The sequence below is a fragment of the Melanotaenia boesemani genome, chromosome 5 (genome assembly GCF_017639745.1).
Source record: "Melanotaenia boesemani isolate fMelBoe1 chromosome 5, fMelBoe1.pri, whole genome shotgun sequence".
Taxonomy (NCBI): Eukaryota; Metazoa; Chordata; class Actinopteri; order Atheriniformes; family Melanotaeniidae; genus Melanotaenia; species Melanotaenia boesemani.
The window spans coordinates 3,352,507-3,369,125 of NC_055686.1; the positions used below are offsets into that span (position 1 = coordinate 3,352,507).

General features: G+C 41.3%; 2 protein-coding genes and 1 long non-coding RNA gene across 3 annotated transcripts in view; 1 reads left to right on the forward strand and 2 right to left on the reverse strand.

The window, feature by feature from the left end:
- Positions 1 to 16,619, reverse strand: part of LOC121640276 (sialoadhesin-like) — a 601,555-nt gene that overhangs the window by 334,309 nt on the left and 250,627 nt on the right. The gene's annotated exons all lie outside the window — the stretch shown is intronic.
- LOC121640472 lies at positions 1,177 to 5,437 on the reverse strand. The gene is made up of 2 exons (XM_041986250.1): positions 4,388 to 5,437; positions 1,177 to 1,263 (listed from the first exon to the last, which is right to left on the reverse strand). The coding sequence occupies exons 1-2, from the start codon at positions 5,384 to 5,386 to the stop codon at positions 1,255 to 1,257; spliced, it is 1,008 nt and encodes a 335-aa protein (XP_041842184.1). The 5' UTR covers positions 5,387 to 5,437; the 3' UTR covers positions 1,177 to 1,254.
- The window catches only part of LOC121640606, a 32,223-nt gene continuing 30,974 nt past the window's right edge, over positions 15,371 to 16,619 (forward strand). Inside the window, exon 1 of the long non-coding RNA XR_006010541.1 lies at positions 15,371 to 15,485. This is a non-coding gene — a long non-coding RNA (uncharacterized LOC121640606). The remainder of the gene's footprint in view (positions 15,486 to 16,619) is intronic.

Sequence of the window (16,619 nt, forward strand, 5' to 3'; positions counted from 1 at the left end):
CACCACCACCACCCCAATTAACCTGTCCTCAGCCATTCCCAACCACTCTGGTGCCTAGAGGAGAAGAGAAGGTGAGAAACAGGGCAAACAAAACACAACAGTGAACCACAGACTATTCTACAGGTGCTCTCGACAACGCATCGGCCATAACATTGTCACGACCTGTGATGTGTCTTATGCCTGCAAAAACAAGACCACCTGATCAGTCTTTGGTTCGGGCAGCTCAGAGAGCTTAGAAAGGTCAAGAGGTTGTGGTCAGTATAAACCACTAGGGGCGTGGAACCCCCCACATAAACCTCAAAATGTTGTAGTGCCCGCAGATTAAAGCCAGGGTTCAATTACAGAGTAATTACCTTGGTATTGATTAATTTTTTTAGAAAAGAAGCAGACAGGCTTGGCCACACCCTCATCCACATCCTCCTGAAGCAGGACCGCCCAAGCTCCAATCTGACTGGAATCCACCTGGAGCGTGAACGGCCTGTCAAAACAAGGAGCTGACAGCACAGGGTGGGAACAGAGCAGAGACTTAACATTATCGAAAGCCTGCTGACATTCAAAGGACCAAACAAATTCAGCTTTGGCCTTCAGAAGTTCTGTCATGGGGAACACCACAGTAGAGAAGTTCTTACAAAAACTTCTCTAGTACCCCACAAGACCTAAGAAATGCTCCAGCTCCTTTTTTGTAGTGGGCTGCGGAAACTCAGCAACAGCAACAGCAACAACCTTCGCATGTACAGGGGCCACCACACCCTGTCCCACTACGCGACCCAGATATGTTACGGTCGCTTTGGCAACTTGCACTTAGCCAAGTTAATAGTAAGACACGCGTCAGCAAGCCGCTCAAACAAAGCTTGGCCGCAGATGGGAATGCCAAGTGTTACTGTAAATCCCTAGGTCATCCAGATAGACTGAGCAACCCTCCAATCCAGCAACCGCCATGTTCATAAGCCGCTGGAAAGTGGCGGGAGCGTTTTTCAGACCGAACGGCATAATGGTGTTGTTTTGTTTTGTCAATGAGGAGGCATTGTTACAGATCATATGAGATTACGCTTTGAACTTTATTGTGCTCAATAATCAAGTGTCCATACGTATTGTCGGGTCGCTCCCACTTCTTCATGCCTACTAGCTTATATAGTCACTTTAGCAGGTAAGTTCAGTAGGGCCCTCTCTTGTTACAACACATTCACACAATACATCATCACATATCACAACATCCCCCCTTATAACCAAATGAACCCATTCTTAAAATCTACATCAATACACTTAGCATATTTCTTCGTTCTACAATACAACACCACAAACACACAGTTTACACATCTTTTTTTTTTTTTTTTTTATGTTTAGCTAATGACAATAAAATAACATTCATTATTCTCATACACGAGCACTAAACATGTTAACATCTACACACATCAACCCATGATTTACAGTCCATCATAAACCCATGTTAAAACACACACAAAGGAATCCACAGGTTCACAATTGCAGCCTATCAGGTTTTTTTATATGCCGAGTCGACCTCCTTAGCACAGACGATGCTGATGTAACCTCATTAGTTTGCTCATTTCCTTCTAAATTTAGTTCATCTGGTTGACATTCCACCACTGTAGAAGAAGATACCCCAGCATTGGCACTTTGTTCATTAACACAACTAGTTTCTTGGAAGACTTCTGAAGTCCTTAGAAGATGTCTACGATTTCTCCTGAGAACGTTACCATCCTCAGTCTTCACTTCATAAGACCTCGGTCCAACTTCCTTTAAAACCATTGCCTTTTTGTTCCATGCAACCTGATCTTGTACTCGGACAACATCATTCTTCTCCAGTTGTGAAAGTACCTTAGTTGACTTATCATAGTGATATTTTTGTTTCCTTTTTAAATTATCCAGTTTAGTTTTCAAACCAACCTGCTGTCTGTCATCAGTATAGCAAGGTAAAGTTGTACGCAACTTACGATTCATCAGCAACTCTGCAGGGGATAAACCACACTCTAGAGGAGCTGTCCTATAGCTCAAAAGAGCTAAATATGGATCTGATCTACTATCAGCGGCCTTCCTTAAAACTTGTTTGATGATATGTACACCTTTTTCTGCCTTTCCATTAGCTTGTGCATATTGAGGACTAGACGTCACGTGTTGAAAACCATACTGCATAGCGAACTGCCGCCACTCTCTGCAGCTGTAACATGGCCCATTATCACTCACTACAGTCTCTGGTATGCCATGTCTAGCAAAAATAGACTTAACATGAGTGATAACATTAATCGCATTTGTGCTTGATTTCAGGATAGTTGGAGTAGTAATCAATTACCAGCAAGTAATCCTTTCCTTTGTAATGAAACAGATCTGTCCCAACCCTCTTCCAAGGTACATTAGGAAGACCCTGAATCACCATCGGTTCCCTTGCCTGACTGCTCTGATACTTTTGACATGTCTCACATCGTGCGATCAGCTGTTCTATATCCTTATTTATACCCGGCCAGTATACAGCGTCTCTTGCCCGTCTCTTGCATTTCTCTACGCCCAAGTGTCCCTCATGTATTTTCTGTAGCATGTCCATCCTCATGCTACGAGGAATCACGATTCTCCTGCCTCTCAGCAACAATCCATTCACTACACTGAGCTCTGATCTAATCTGATAATACGACGGACATGACCCTCTCGGCCAACCTGTCTGAAGCTGCGACATCACCAACTGAAGCTCTACATCTTTTACAGTTTCTTCACTGATTAGCTTTGACTTAGCATCAGACACCGGTAGAGACTTAGCAACCATGTGCACGTGCCTTTCCACCTCCTCTTCAACTGTGCTCTGACAGCTTAATTCAGGTGCACGTGACAAAGCATCTGCCATCACCAAATGCTTGCCAGGCGTGTATATCAAGTCAAAATCATACCTCTGCAACTTCATCATGAGGCGCTGAATTCTTGGCGACATCTCATCCAGACCCTTTTTTACAACGGACACCAGTGGGCGGTGATCCGTCTCCACCGTGAAAGTAGGTAGACCATAAACATAGCAGTGAAAAATATCTAAACCATATGCCAAACCAAGACACTCTTTTTCAATCTGAGCATACTTCATCTCCATTTTAGTCATTGATCTAGAAGCATATGCTACCGGCTTCCATGTGTCATCCTCAGCCTGCAACAACACAGCACCCAGCCCATCTTTAGAGGCATCGGTTGATATCTTCAGATGTTTACCTGGATCATAATAAGCTAGCACTGGCGTAGATGTAAGAATAGATTTTAACATATTCCACTCCCGCTCATGTCTGCATGTCCACTTGAATTCAGTAGAGTCACACAACAACTCCCTCAAAGCAGACGTTCTCACAGATAAGTTTGGTATAAATTTTCCCACAAAATTGATCATACCCATTATTCTGAGAACACCTTTCTTATCAGTTGGACTAGGCATGCTAAGAATGGCTTTAATTTTACGCTCATCTAACTCAACACCCTTAGCAGACAGCTTATCTCCAAGAAAAGTGATTTCAGGTACACCAACCTGGCATTTGGCTAAATTCAGCCTCAAACCATTTTCACGTACCCTCTGAAGTACTTTGATCAGTCTTTCATTATGCTCTTGTAAAGTGGAACCCCATATTATTACATCATCCACGTAACACCGCACACCTTCAAGTCCTTCCAGCAGATTGTCCATGGCACGATGAAAGATTTCAGAAGCTGAAATTATCCCGAAGGGCATCCTCAAAAACCTGTACCTGCCAAAAGGTGTATTAAAGGTACAGTACCTGGAACTTTTTTCATCCAGTCTGATCGGCCAGAAACCTTGAGCAGCATCTAGCTTCGAAAAATACTTGGCTCCAGCCATCTCACTAGCAATTTCTTCATGTTTTGGAATCTGATAATGCTCACGTCGGATGTTCTTATTTAAATCACCAGGATCCATGCATATTCTCAGTTCTTGTTTGGCGTTCTTTTTGTCCACGCAAACCATAGAGTTAACCCACTCGGTTGGTTCCTCTACTTTGGTGATGACCTTCAACCGGCTCATTCGGTCCAGTTCCTTCTTAAGACGATCCCGAAGTGGTACCGGAACTCGCCTTGATGCATGAATTACTGGTACTGCATCATCCTTCAACTGAATCTTGTAAGTATATGGTAAGCATCCCAAACCTCTAAACACATCGTCATACTGCTTCACAATGGAATTCACTGTTTCCATGTTTGGTAACAAGCTAACATTATAAACTCTTTTGACTAGATCTAATCTTTTTGAAGTAGCCCCACTAAGCAATGATTCACAATCCTCAGATACAATAGTGAACAGTACATTATGAACTTTGTTCTTTACCATCACTTTGAGTCTGCATTGACCTTTGCTTTCAATATCTTTTCCATTGTAGTCTTTTAAACACACTCTTTTATCAAATATTTTGGGCTTTTCCTTCATTGAATATACATCTGTCATGCTAATTAAATTAGCTTGTGCCCCCGTATCAATTCTCAGTGCAACCAACGCTCCATTCACAGGGAGAGAGACAATCCATGAATCCTCATTGTCTAAATGCATATCATTTTCTTTTTTATGAGTATCTGCATCCTCACATGACACCATACCCACAAAGAAAGTTTCACAAAGGTCAGGTTCATCAACCAACCTTACAGATTTGGTTTTGCCCTTTGATCGACACTGTTTTGCAAAATGATTTTTTCCATTACACTTCACACACTTCTTCCCATAAGCAGGACATTGTCTAGGTTTATGTTTACCACCACATCTTCTGCAGTAATACAAGACATCATCAGAGTTCTTATTCTGAGCCACATGTCTCTGTGTCTTATTCTTGACCACAGCAACTGTAGCATTTTCGTTAGCCACACTTGAGTCATTGAGCGTCTTAGCATGCTGCTGAGCTAACTCGGTAGCCTGGCACATCCTCTCGGCGTCCTCCAAAGTCAGCTTCGCCTCCCTCAGCAGCCTCTCTCTCATCCGTTTGTCATTAACTCCATACACTATCTGATCACGGATCATTGAGTCTTTTAACTGTCCAAATTCACAAAACTGTGCTTTCAGCCTCAAGTCTGTGACAAAGACATCAAAAGCTTCCTCCGGGTGTTGCACACGCGACCGGAACACATACCTCTCATAGACGGTGCTCTTCTGCGGTGAACAATGCGCATCAAACTTTTCCATCACCTTTTCATACACTTGTTTATCACCCGGCCTGTCGAACTCGAATGTGTTGAAGACCTGAGGACCCGCCACGGTAAGTAGCAAAGCAATCTTCCTGGCGTCGGGCTTCGATTCCAATCCTACAGCAGCAAGATACAGCTCGAACTGTTGCTTAAAAGATCGCCAGTTGCCGTCCACATTACCCACGAGCTTCAAGCCGTCCGGCGGTCTCAGTGTCTCCATCTTCAACCCAAGGAATGCACGTTTCAGCCCTGGAAAAGCTGTCAGCCTTTCACTCCCGGTACTGGCGTCAGTCCTTCACTCCTGGTGCACCACTCCTGGTACCATGTTTTGTTTTGTCAATGAGGAGGCATTGTTACAGATCACATGAGCTTACGCTCTGAACTTTATTGTGCTCAATAATCAAGTGTCCATACGTATTGTCGGGTCGCTCCCACTTCTTCATGCCTACTAGCTTATATAGTCACTTTAGCAGGTAAGTTCAGTAGCGCCCTCTCTTGTTACAACACATTCACACAATACATCATCACATATCACAACAGGTGTAGGCCAAAGGGTGTGACAAATGCAGCAATTTCCTGTGCACGCTTAGACAACAGCACTTGCCAATAGCCCTTTAACAAGTCTAATTTGGACACAAATTTAGCCGACCCCACCCGGTCAATGCAGTCGTCCATGCGAGGCAACGGGAAGGAGTCTGCTCCGGTCACCGAATTAACCTTATGCATGTCTGTGCAAAACCGTGGCATTTTGTCAGACTTCAGCACCAAAATACAAGGAGAGGCCCAGCTGGAGAAAGAAGGCACTGCAATTTTATTGTTGAGTAAGTAATCAATTTCTGTGTTCAGATATTTTGACTTTTCAGGACCCATGCGATAGAAACGCTGCTTAATCGGTCGTGCATCCCCAACGTTTATGTCATGCTCTATCCAGGTGGTACGAGATGGAACGTCCCCAAACAAAACAAGGAATCTGTTAATTAACCTGGACAACTCACCGCATTGTGACTCAGACAGATGGGACAACAAATGTTCTAAGTTACTCAAGTTTTCTAAGTTACTACATTTTTTAAACGGCCACATAACAGACTGTTGTCCGCCTCCGGAACACCGTCTCCCTGCACAGCAGCGAGGGAAACAGCCAGAGCAGGACGCACAGAACCCGAAAGCCCTATACCGCCATCTGGAGCACGCTGATAATAAGGTTTTAGAAGATTCACATGGCAGCGTTGGGTGGACTTTCTCCTGCCAGGAGTCGCAATTAAATAATTCAAGTCAGAAATTTTTGCAGTCACGGTGTAAGGACCAGAGTATTTTGCCTGAAAAGGGGAGCCCACCACAGGTGTAAGAGCGAGCACCTGGTCGCCAGGACTAAATTCATGGTGCTCTGCTTTACGGTCATAAACATTTTTCATTTTTTCCTGAGACCGCTCCAGCTTTTCCTTGGCCAGACAACCCCCCACACAAAGACGATGACGAAAACCATTCACAAAGTCTATCAAGTTTTTAGTCGAGTCTGCGTCCACAAAATTAGCCTTTAACGCAGCTAAAGGACCCCGCACAGAGTGGCCGAAAGCAAGGTCATTAGGGCTAAAATCCGTGCTCTCCTGTACTGCTTCCCTAGCTGCCAGCATAAGCCAGGGAAGGCCCTCTTCCCAGTCCCTATCAAGCTCGGTACAATACGCGTGCAGAAGGGACTTTAAGATTAGTGAAACCGTTCAAGTGCTCTTTGGCTTTGAGCATGATAAGCAGAGGAACGATTGTGTTGTACTCCAAGTGCTTTGAGGACTTGTGCAAACATGTGGGACATAAAATTGGAACCACGATCACTTTGGATTATTTTAGGAATCCCAAACACCGAAATAAACTGGGACAGCTCTTTGACCACAGCTCTTGTTGTAATGGACCGTAAAGGATACGGAGCCAGGTAACAGGTGCTTTGGCACATTACAGTAAGCAGGTATTTACAGCCAGATTTAGAACTCGGCAGTGGACCCACACAGTCTATGAGCAGATATTCAAAAGGCTCACTACTGGAATAGGATGTAACGGCACTGGTTTAATTGTTTGATTGGGTTTTCCTGTTAGCTGGCACACATGGCATGTTTTAATAAATGCAGACATGCAGGTGATTTTAACATTATACTGGACAAACAAAGTACCACAGGAGCTCATCGAGTCTGGAAATCCTCAGAAACTGTAAAACAGTACATGAAGGATTTTGTTCTCTGTGTTGCTTGGTGCTCTCACCATCCCACACTAAGAGAATACACCTTCTTCTCTTCAGTTCACCATTCCTATTCTAGATTAGATTATTTCTTAACTAGCAGCTCGCTGATAAATGACTTGTCAGAAATCAAAATCCATCCTAGCATTAGTGATCACGCACCAGTATCATTCACTCTGAGAAGTAAGAACAATGAACCAGCAACTAGAAACTGGAGATTTAATACGTCATTACTTAAAGTTGAGTTTATCAGCTACTTCAAAAGAGAATGGTCCTTATATCTAGAAAATAACGACTTGCCAGAAACTTCAGCATGTGTTCTTTGGGAAGCAGGAAAAGCAGTAATGAGAGGGAAAATAATTTCCTTTTCTTCTCATAAGAAAAAGAAGGAAACTTTGAGAATTGAGTTAGAGCTCAGAATTAAATCCCTAGAGGATGCTTACCATGTCTCCCCATAAGAACACATAACAAATGCTATAAGGAAAGCCAAACTTGAACTTAATGAAATAATGGATAAAAAGACGCAATTCTTGGTGCAAAGACTTCGCTTGGAGAATTTTGAGCATGGAAACAAATCCGGAAGGTTCCTGGCTAATCAGTTAAAAACAAATAAGGAGAAAACAACCATCTCCTCTGTCAGAGATCCAGAAGGAAACATCAGCCACGACCCTGACAAGATAAATAACACTTTCAAAGAATTCTAAAAAACATTATATACATCACAACTAACTACAACAGATGACAATATTGATAAATTTCTTAGTAACATCAATCTTCCAAAATTAAAACATGAAAATAAAATGGTCTTGGAAGCTCTCCAGTATATGCCCAACAATAAAGCTCCAGGTCCAGATGGTTACCCAGCAGAATTCTACAAAGAATTCTGGGCAATGCTGGCACCCACTTTCTACAATATGATATTAGAAATAAGGGAAAAACACTTCAAATATGAACCTAGCCAATATTACTCTACTATTAAAACCAGATAAAGACCCGACACTTCCATCCAGTTACCGTCCAATTTCATTAATAAATGTAGATCTCAAAATAATTAGCAAAGCTTTGGCCAGAAGAACAGAAAAAATAACCCCTCTAATAATACATCCTGACCAAACAGGCTTTATTAAAGGTAGACATTCCTCTACTAACATGCGTAGATTAATTAATATCATAGATTATTATAGTCTACATAATCTGGAATCCACAGTCATTTCTTTAAACGCATAAAACGCATTTGACCGAGTAAACTGGAAATTTTTATTTGCAACATTAAACAAATTTGGGTTTGGGTCATCTTTCATAGATTGGATTAAAAATATTATATAACAACCCAAATGCATGTGTGGAGACCAATGATCAAACCTCTCCAAGCTTCTGTTTACAGAGAGGCACCAGACAGGGCTGCCCACTTTCTCCATCACTCTTTGCTATTTTTATTGAACCCCTAGCTGCTGCCATAAGACAAAATAAAGAGATTAAAGGAATCCATGCTAAAAATATAGAACATAAGATAAGTCTTTATGCTGATGATGTATTACTTTTCCTCCAGAACTCACCGACATCTCTCCCCCAGACAATTACACTTATTAACACATTCTCATCAATATCTGACTACTCTAATAACTGGTCTAAGACTATTATTATGCCCATCAACTGTGACCTACAAAACATACCCAATACTACAATACAGTCTGGAAACATTAGATATCTAGGCATAAACATTTCCCCCAGGTTATCAGAACTAACAAAGCTAAATTATGTCCAGCTACTTAAAGCAATAGAGGCTGATCTCTTACGGTGGAGAAGCTTACCCATATCACTCATGTGGAGGGTTGCCACAGTTAAAGTGATGGTTCTATCTAAAGTAAACTACCTGTTTTCAATGATACCCACTAAACTATGGAGTTATTTTTGTGTTTTTATTAAATGCAAAAAAATAGTGATCTGAGAGTGGAAAAATTATCTGAAAGGAAAAAAATATATTTGATATAAATATTTTTCACACTGATAGCAAAAAATAATAATATTTGAGACTAAAAAAAGTTTTGAGATAAAGTATCTTGTTACAGCACATTTAAAAAATTATTTGACATTTCAAAAAATAATTTCCTAGAAAAAAACGCTCTCAAAAGCCTTTCTTTACTCTCAAATATATATATTTTTTGCTATCAGAGTGAAAACCTTTACTCTCCCAATTTTCTTTCTCTCTCAAAGCTTTTTTCTTCTCTCTCTCAAAACCGAAGTTTTTGCTATCGTTTCAAGTTTTTGCTATCGAAGTGAAAATTGTGTCATGGGCGGGTCCATGTTACTATTGGTCATTCTCAACCGAACTGACAGCTGGGTGGCGTCATTTCTGCATACTGATTAAGCCTTTTGTGTGTGCTGTGTCATAATCTTACCCAAATATTGGAGTCTCCGCCGCCAAAAACAACAAATCAATGCATATTCACTATGTCTGCATCTCCCAGTGAATCAATGGTGGATCACAGCGCAGGGACAGCAGGAGTTAGTCGTAAATATTATTTGAGAAAGGCGTGATCATTATGCAGAAATGCAGAAAACACAAAAATAACTCCATACTAAACCATCTTCCATCTTCCAGAGTCACTGGACTCACATATATCTAAATTGTTATTGAAAAACAAGCCATCACGTATCAGTCTAAAAACTTTACAACAGACTAAAGATAGAGGCGGATTGGAGCTACCCAACTTTAATCATGTTTTCTTAGCTAACAAGCTGCAGTATATCTCCAAATGGCTTAAACCTAGCAGTCTGGATGAACCATGGTTAGATGTAGAGCAAGCATTATGTGAGGATCTGGTTATCTCTGACCTGCCTGCCTCTTTAGTGGCTTGGTGGGATTTTCTAAAAAATAACCAAATCCTCACTTTTTCCATGTAAGTTTACACCCCTCTGGAACAACCCTGACATCCTGCAAAACTAAAAGCTTATCAGTTTTACTCAATGGAAAAATAAAGGAATAAAACAGTTAGAACATATAATAGAAAATGGAAACTTCTTATCATTTAATATTCTCACTTCACAATATGGAATCAGTAGCAAAACATTTTTAGAATATCACCAGCTTAAATCTATTATATGTAAAAAATATACCATTAATCAATTAAACTTACAGCTACCTATTAGGGTGGCAGAATTCATGAATCTCAATGCCCCAAAGCTATTATCAAAAACATATAGACTATTATCTAAACTAGAAGACTCATTCTGTCTTCAAAATGGGAGGGTGACTTATCCAGTAACTTTAATAAAGATAAATGGTCACAAATATGTTTAAACACCTTTAAAATGACTAAGAATTCAAATATACAACTAATACAATTCAAAATTCTGCATAGAACTCATTATACAGGACAAAGGATGTTCAGGATGGGTCTGTCACAATCAAACATCTGCTACACTGCAATGAAAACACACCTGACAACTATCTCCATGCCTTGTGGTCCTGCACACCTGTCCGCAGGTTCTGGCTTCAGGTATGTGTGGACATGTCAACATGGTTTAAATGTAATATTCCTACAATCCCCGCACTATGTCTACTAGGTGACTTGGGTGACATTAATATGGCAATTGACTCTGCACACATGATACACACAGCATTATGCATCGCAAAGAAAACTATCCTTGTGAACTGGAAAAACAAAAATAATCTGTGTATTCAGCAGTTTAGGAATCTCTTAGTTGACCACATCAGTAATGAGACAATGTCTGCCTCCTTAAAGAACTATTCGGCTGAATCTCATTCCCTGTGGTCCCCTGTGCTTAGTTCCATCACTTAGTGTAGGTGGAGGACTGTGACCTCGTTGCTATGGGGGTTTGGGAAATGGCCGGGAGTGACTGGTGGTTGCGGGTTCTTTGTAGTTGCCCGTGGTGCGGGACCAGGCTGCTCTGCGGTGGGGGTGGCTCTGGGACTGGCCTCGTCGGAGGCTGTGGGGGCTAGCGGTTGGAGTCGCCTCGTGGCGTGGGGTGAGGCCACTGGTGGGCCTGGGTTGGTGGGCGTCGGTCTTGGGCCGGACATCCGGGCTATTCTGGGGCGGGCTGGGCGGGGGTTCTGGGCTCTGGTGCCCGGGGGTGGTCCTCCTCCCTCCGGGGTGGTGGGCTCTGTACCACTTTCTTACAGGTGCAACCTCTCCAAAGCTGGAGAAGTAGTGTACCAGAAGAGGAGCAGACTGAAGCCTGACAGAAAATACATTTTTAAATAAAAATTTATGACACATCACAAAGTTACCAAAGTTTTATTTCTCATAACACATTTCAAGATTCAAAGTGTTTATTGTCACACACATGAATGGGAGAAGTGACGTCATTTGTCATAGTAAACAAGTCATTTTAGATATCTGAAATGTTCATTTTGACTAGGAGGAATTCAATTAAAGATATCTGAAATGAAATGAATGAATGAAATGAAATGAAATGAAATGAAAAATACTTTATTAATCCCAAAGGGAAATTCAATATTGTAGTAGTAGTAATTTTTAGTAAAACAATCACATTAATTAATTAAGGGCTTTGTTCTTCAGCCTGATAGCTGCTGGAAGGAAGGATCTTCTGTATCTCTCTGTCTTGCATCGGACTTGAACAAGCCTCCCACTGAACACACTCTGTTGTTTCGTCACGGCGTTGTGTAGAGGGTGTGAAGGATCTTCCATTATCTTCGTCAGCTTGTACAGAATTGGAAGTTGTACAGTTGGAAGAAACGGTTTGAATCGCCACCGTTTTTCTCTCTGCCTCGCTCCTGCCCTGCATCCTCTTCTCTTTCTTTTCAACTCCGTTGGGATTTGAAGTGTTGTTTCACTGATAATCTTGAGTTTGGAGAGTTTTATCAGTTGATCCTGATGGTAAACAAGTCTCGTTGCCATGGAGACTCACAATAACAAGTCTTGCAAAAAGAAAGAAAAAGAAAAATATTCAGAAAAATCTCCCGTACAGCACAGCCTCCGACCAGCGCGAAAAAATCCACCCAAACAGACACAGATCGACAGCCGATGTCCCAAAAAAGACGGCCACACCGCAAAAATCACAAGCCAAAAACAGAGCTACTACAATTGCTGCTGCCACCTAGCGGCGCATTCAGTACTCAGCGATATAATATAATCGATAAGCGATAAATATAATCCATTCAAGCTAATATGTTAAAAATGGCCAACTAAAATTTGTAAAGATTTGTGGATACCTGAAATTTGGTTCTTACTAGTACATTAGTAGAAACTTTGTAGATATCTTCAAATTCAGTTTCTGCAAGCAAAAATATGATTGAGGATGTTTTTAATCAGAATTCTGACTAGTAGGAACGTGATTTTGACTAAGAAGAATCTAACGTGGAGATCTACCAAAAGAAACAACGAGAGGAGTGTGCTTTAAATAAATGTTAAAACAGCTTGCCATAGTTAGAGAGAAGTGATCTCTTTAAAAAAAAACTGCTGTAAAAGAGAGACCACGTGATTTATGGCGTTTCCATGAAACGACTCAGCAGCTGCAGCTGCTCTAAACAGAGCATGCAGTAACAGTAACAGTTCAGAGCTGAACAGATTTCTCTAGGAGCTCCATGAAGGTGGAAACTTCACTAAAGCTCAGAGAGAAAAGATACAGTTAAAGTTCTTCTACTATAAACCATCAGAGACGTTGGAGGGACGTGTTGTAGAAAAACTGGAAGGGGTTCAGTCTGGACTTTCCATGTGTCAGAGATTAAAGATGAAACAGTCAGATTGTGTCAGGACATGTTTCATGATCAGTTTGACTCATTTATTCTGGTTTTATTGTTTCTTTACATGCAGAAATAAATAAGAAGACTTCAGAGAATAAAGGCCCAGGAGGATCTGGTCTGTGTAGGAACTACTTCCTGGTTCAGACTGAGATGTGACACAGCTCCAGTTTACTGCTTCTAACAGCAGAAACAAGATTCTACTAAATGATCTGGTTCAGACTGAGAGGAGGGAGATTTCCCCACAGCAGAGTTTCTACAGAGACTCGGAGCTGCTGGTTGGAGACAGACTCCCCTTTCAGACTGGGTCACTGAAACATGTGGTCTGTTTAAAAAAACCAACTGATGTAATACAAGACTGTGACCACGTGAATTACAAGAAGAAGCCTGAACAGTGTTTCTATAAAATGGTTCTGGGGTGTAGGAGGATCTGCAGAGCAACACCCTGAGTCTCCGTAGAGAATATGAAGCAGTTATTACTGCAGTCGACTCCATGAAGGAGGAATCCTCCTTAAAACTCAGAGAAAATGTTGAGAGCAGAAAAATAAAAAGATAAAGCAGTTAGTTCTGCTCAGCAGCTGCAGCAGGAAAACAAAGAGGCCATTTCAGCTTAATGTTCAGACCAGTTTGAGCTGGTTTGAGGAGCTGATGAACGAACTCCTCCCATGTAGAGGAGAAAAGCTGCTTCTATAAACTAAATAAACATGAAGCTCTGTTCTCTGCTGGAATCTGCTGTAAACCCACAAAAACATGTTTAAATAAAGTTTCCGGCTTTGATTCTCTGAGTTAAATAAATGTTCTCTCTACAACTTTATCTGATTTCTGGCTGAATAACAAACATTTATATTTGGTTTGTTTAGCAGAAATGAAGAAAGATGATGAGGTGAAACCTGCAGGATGAAGGTCTTCTTCATCCTCGTCTGCAGAACAGAAACCATCAGAGTCCCAGTAGATGTTTCTGCTGAGGAAGCTTTATTTTCTACAGGATGAAGGGATTAATGTCACCAAAGCTTCACTTCAGTAGTAATACAACTAATCATCATCATCATCATCATCATCATCATCATCATCAGTGTTGCTATTGAAGAATTCATTAATACTGAAGACTGAATACTAAAGTTTAATCAGATGGTTTCTCAGCTGTTACCATAAAACATCATCATGTGTTACTGATGTGTGTTTTTCTGCAGAGCTCCAGAGACGGTGTGTAAAGCCAGAGAGAAGCAGCATGAAAACGTTTCACATCAGAGATGAAGTTTCCTGATCATCTCCACCAACAACCTGAGCTCTGATAGAACGTCAGGACTTCATTAGTTCTGGTCCTGGATCTGGTCCCATCAGGATCCACATCCTGCATCATCTGCTGTTTAAAGACGTCTGAATGACTCTTAGTCCAGATCTTCACCTGGATCCAGTCTGACCAGGATCTGGAAGATCCTGCATCACCGCTTCCAGAACCCTGAAGCTCCTCCTCCTCCACAAGGAGGGTCACATGACTGATGCAGAGAGGTGGATCACATGGTCCTGGACCAGGATCCTGGACTCTGGAACAGCCAGTAAAACTGTGTTCTGGTTTCTTTGTTCAGTGTGTTTCTGGAACATTTCTAGAACCTTCAGAGCCGTAATGAGGCGCGTTAGAACTCCAGACTCCAGACGGACCTGCTCCAGGACCAGGACCAGTTACCATGGACACCGTTCAGAAACATCTGGAGAAACCAGACTCCTGTTTGCTGGTTTCTCCTCAGCATTCAAAGCCCTGCAGACCCACATCCTGACCACCAGACCCGGTTTCACCTGGACCAGCAGGTAAGTCTGGACTTTCTAACCAGCAGACCACAGTGTTCCTGGTTAAGAAGATCTTCTCTGGACTGGTCAGACCTCACTGTCTCCTCCCAGAGCTGTGTGCTGCCTCCTCTGCTCTTCATCCTCTACACAGATGATGAAGGTCAGCCCAGACCAACCATCATCTGCTGAAGTGGTTTTCCTGCTCATCTGGTCATGAAAAGGTTTAAACTCCACCTCTGATATGGACCAATTCTTTGTGATGAAGGTCAATCAGAGACTCTGAGGTGTTTCATCTTCATCCTGATTGGATGGAAGATCAGAACAAAGAGCTTCATGTTTGCTGTTTATTTTTATTTCTTCTGTTATGAAAAATTCTTTCTTCTTCTCTGATTTTTCTCTTTATTTACTTTAGATCTTCCTTCATGCTGCTCCACTGAGCTGCTGAAATTACCCTTCAGGGATGAATAAAGTTTCTTTTAATTGAATCCAGTTCAGTTAATTTGAATTTAATTTAGTTTAAGTCTAGAAGTGAATGTTGATGCTGCTGATGTTTCCATCAGAGAACGATGCTGCAGAACAATCTGAGTCAGAGCAGGTCAGGAGGAGGAGGTGGGAGTAAGTTGAAGTGTTGCTCCGTGGCTGTATACCAACTCTTCCTAACTTTTTTTTTTAACTCTATCTAGACAAACACAGTTACCCTATTTTATGTACACACACTGATGTGAACACCAAAAGGACAAAATTCCTACACAAACTTCAGAAACTCCTCTTTGTTCAGTTTATAAAATAACTTTTCATGATTTACTCGGTCATATTGTTTAGAAACATAAATAAAACACATTTAAATAGTGAAATTGTGTCTATTATATAAATCTAGAATCTCCTTCGGGACAAAACTCCACACATCTGCTCCATGTTTAACTTTAACACCAAACTTATCAGAGGTCAAGACAAAACCTTCATCCTGTTTAAACAGATTAAAATATGTTCATCACAGTATTAATATTACATTTCTCTAACTTTAACAAAGCAGCATTTAATGGTTGGAAATGATTCCACTCAAGGACTTCATGTCTTCATGTCTTCTTCATACCACACTCGTACCGTAATACACAGAGTTTTTACGCAGCTGAATTCCTGCCGTTCATGACGTCTCGGGCTCACGTGACTGCAGTCGACGGGGTGGAGGCTGTGCTGAGTTAACGGACAGATCTGTGTAGAAGCAGTCAGAGACGGAGGAACGCTGCAGGTTCTGGGTTTTCCAGCAGCAGCAGGTTTATGTAATTATTCCTGGTGCGTCCTGTAGATTACAGTCTCATCATCAATGCAGGAAATGTTGTTTCTCTTCTGGACTCTGTTTCTCTGGAGCAACCATCTGTCTGCCTCTCAGGGTAAGCTGAACTTTAATAAAGATGTTTGGAGCCTTGAAGAATTGCTCCGTGGCTGTATACCACCTCTTCCTAACTTTTTTTTTAACTCTATCTAGACAAACACAGTTACACCATTTTATGTACACAGACTGATGTGAACACCAAAAAAACTAAATTCCTACACAAACTTCAGGAACTCCTCTTTGTTCAGTTTATAAAATAACTTTTCATTGTTTACTCGGTCATATTCTTTAGAAACATAAATAAAACACATTTAAATAGTGAAATTGTGTCTATTATATAAATCTAGAATCTCCTTCAGGACCAAACTCGTACCGTAATACACGGA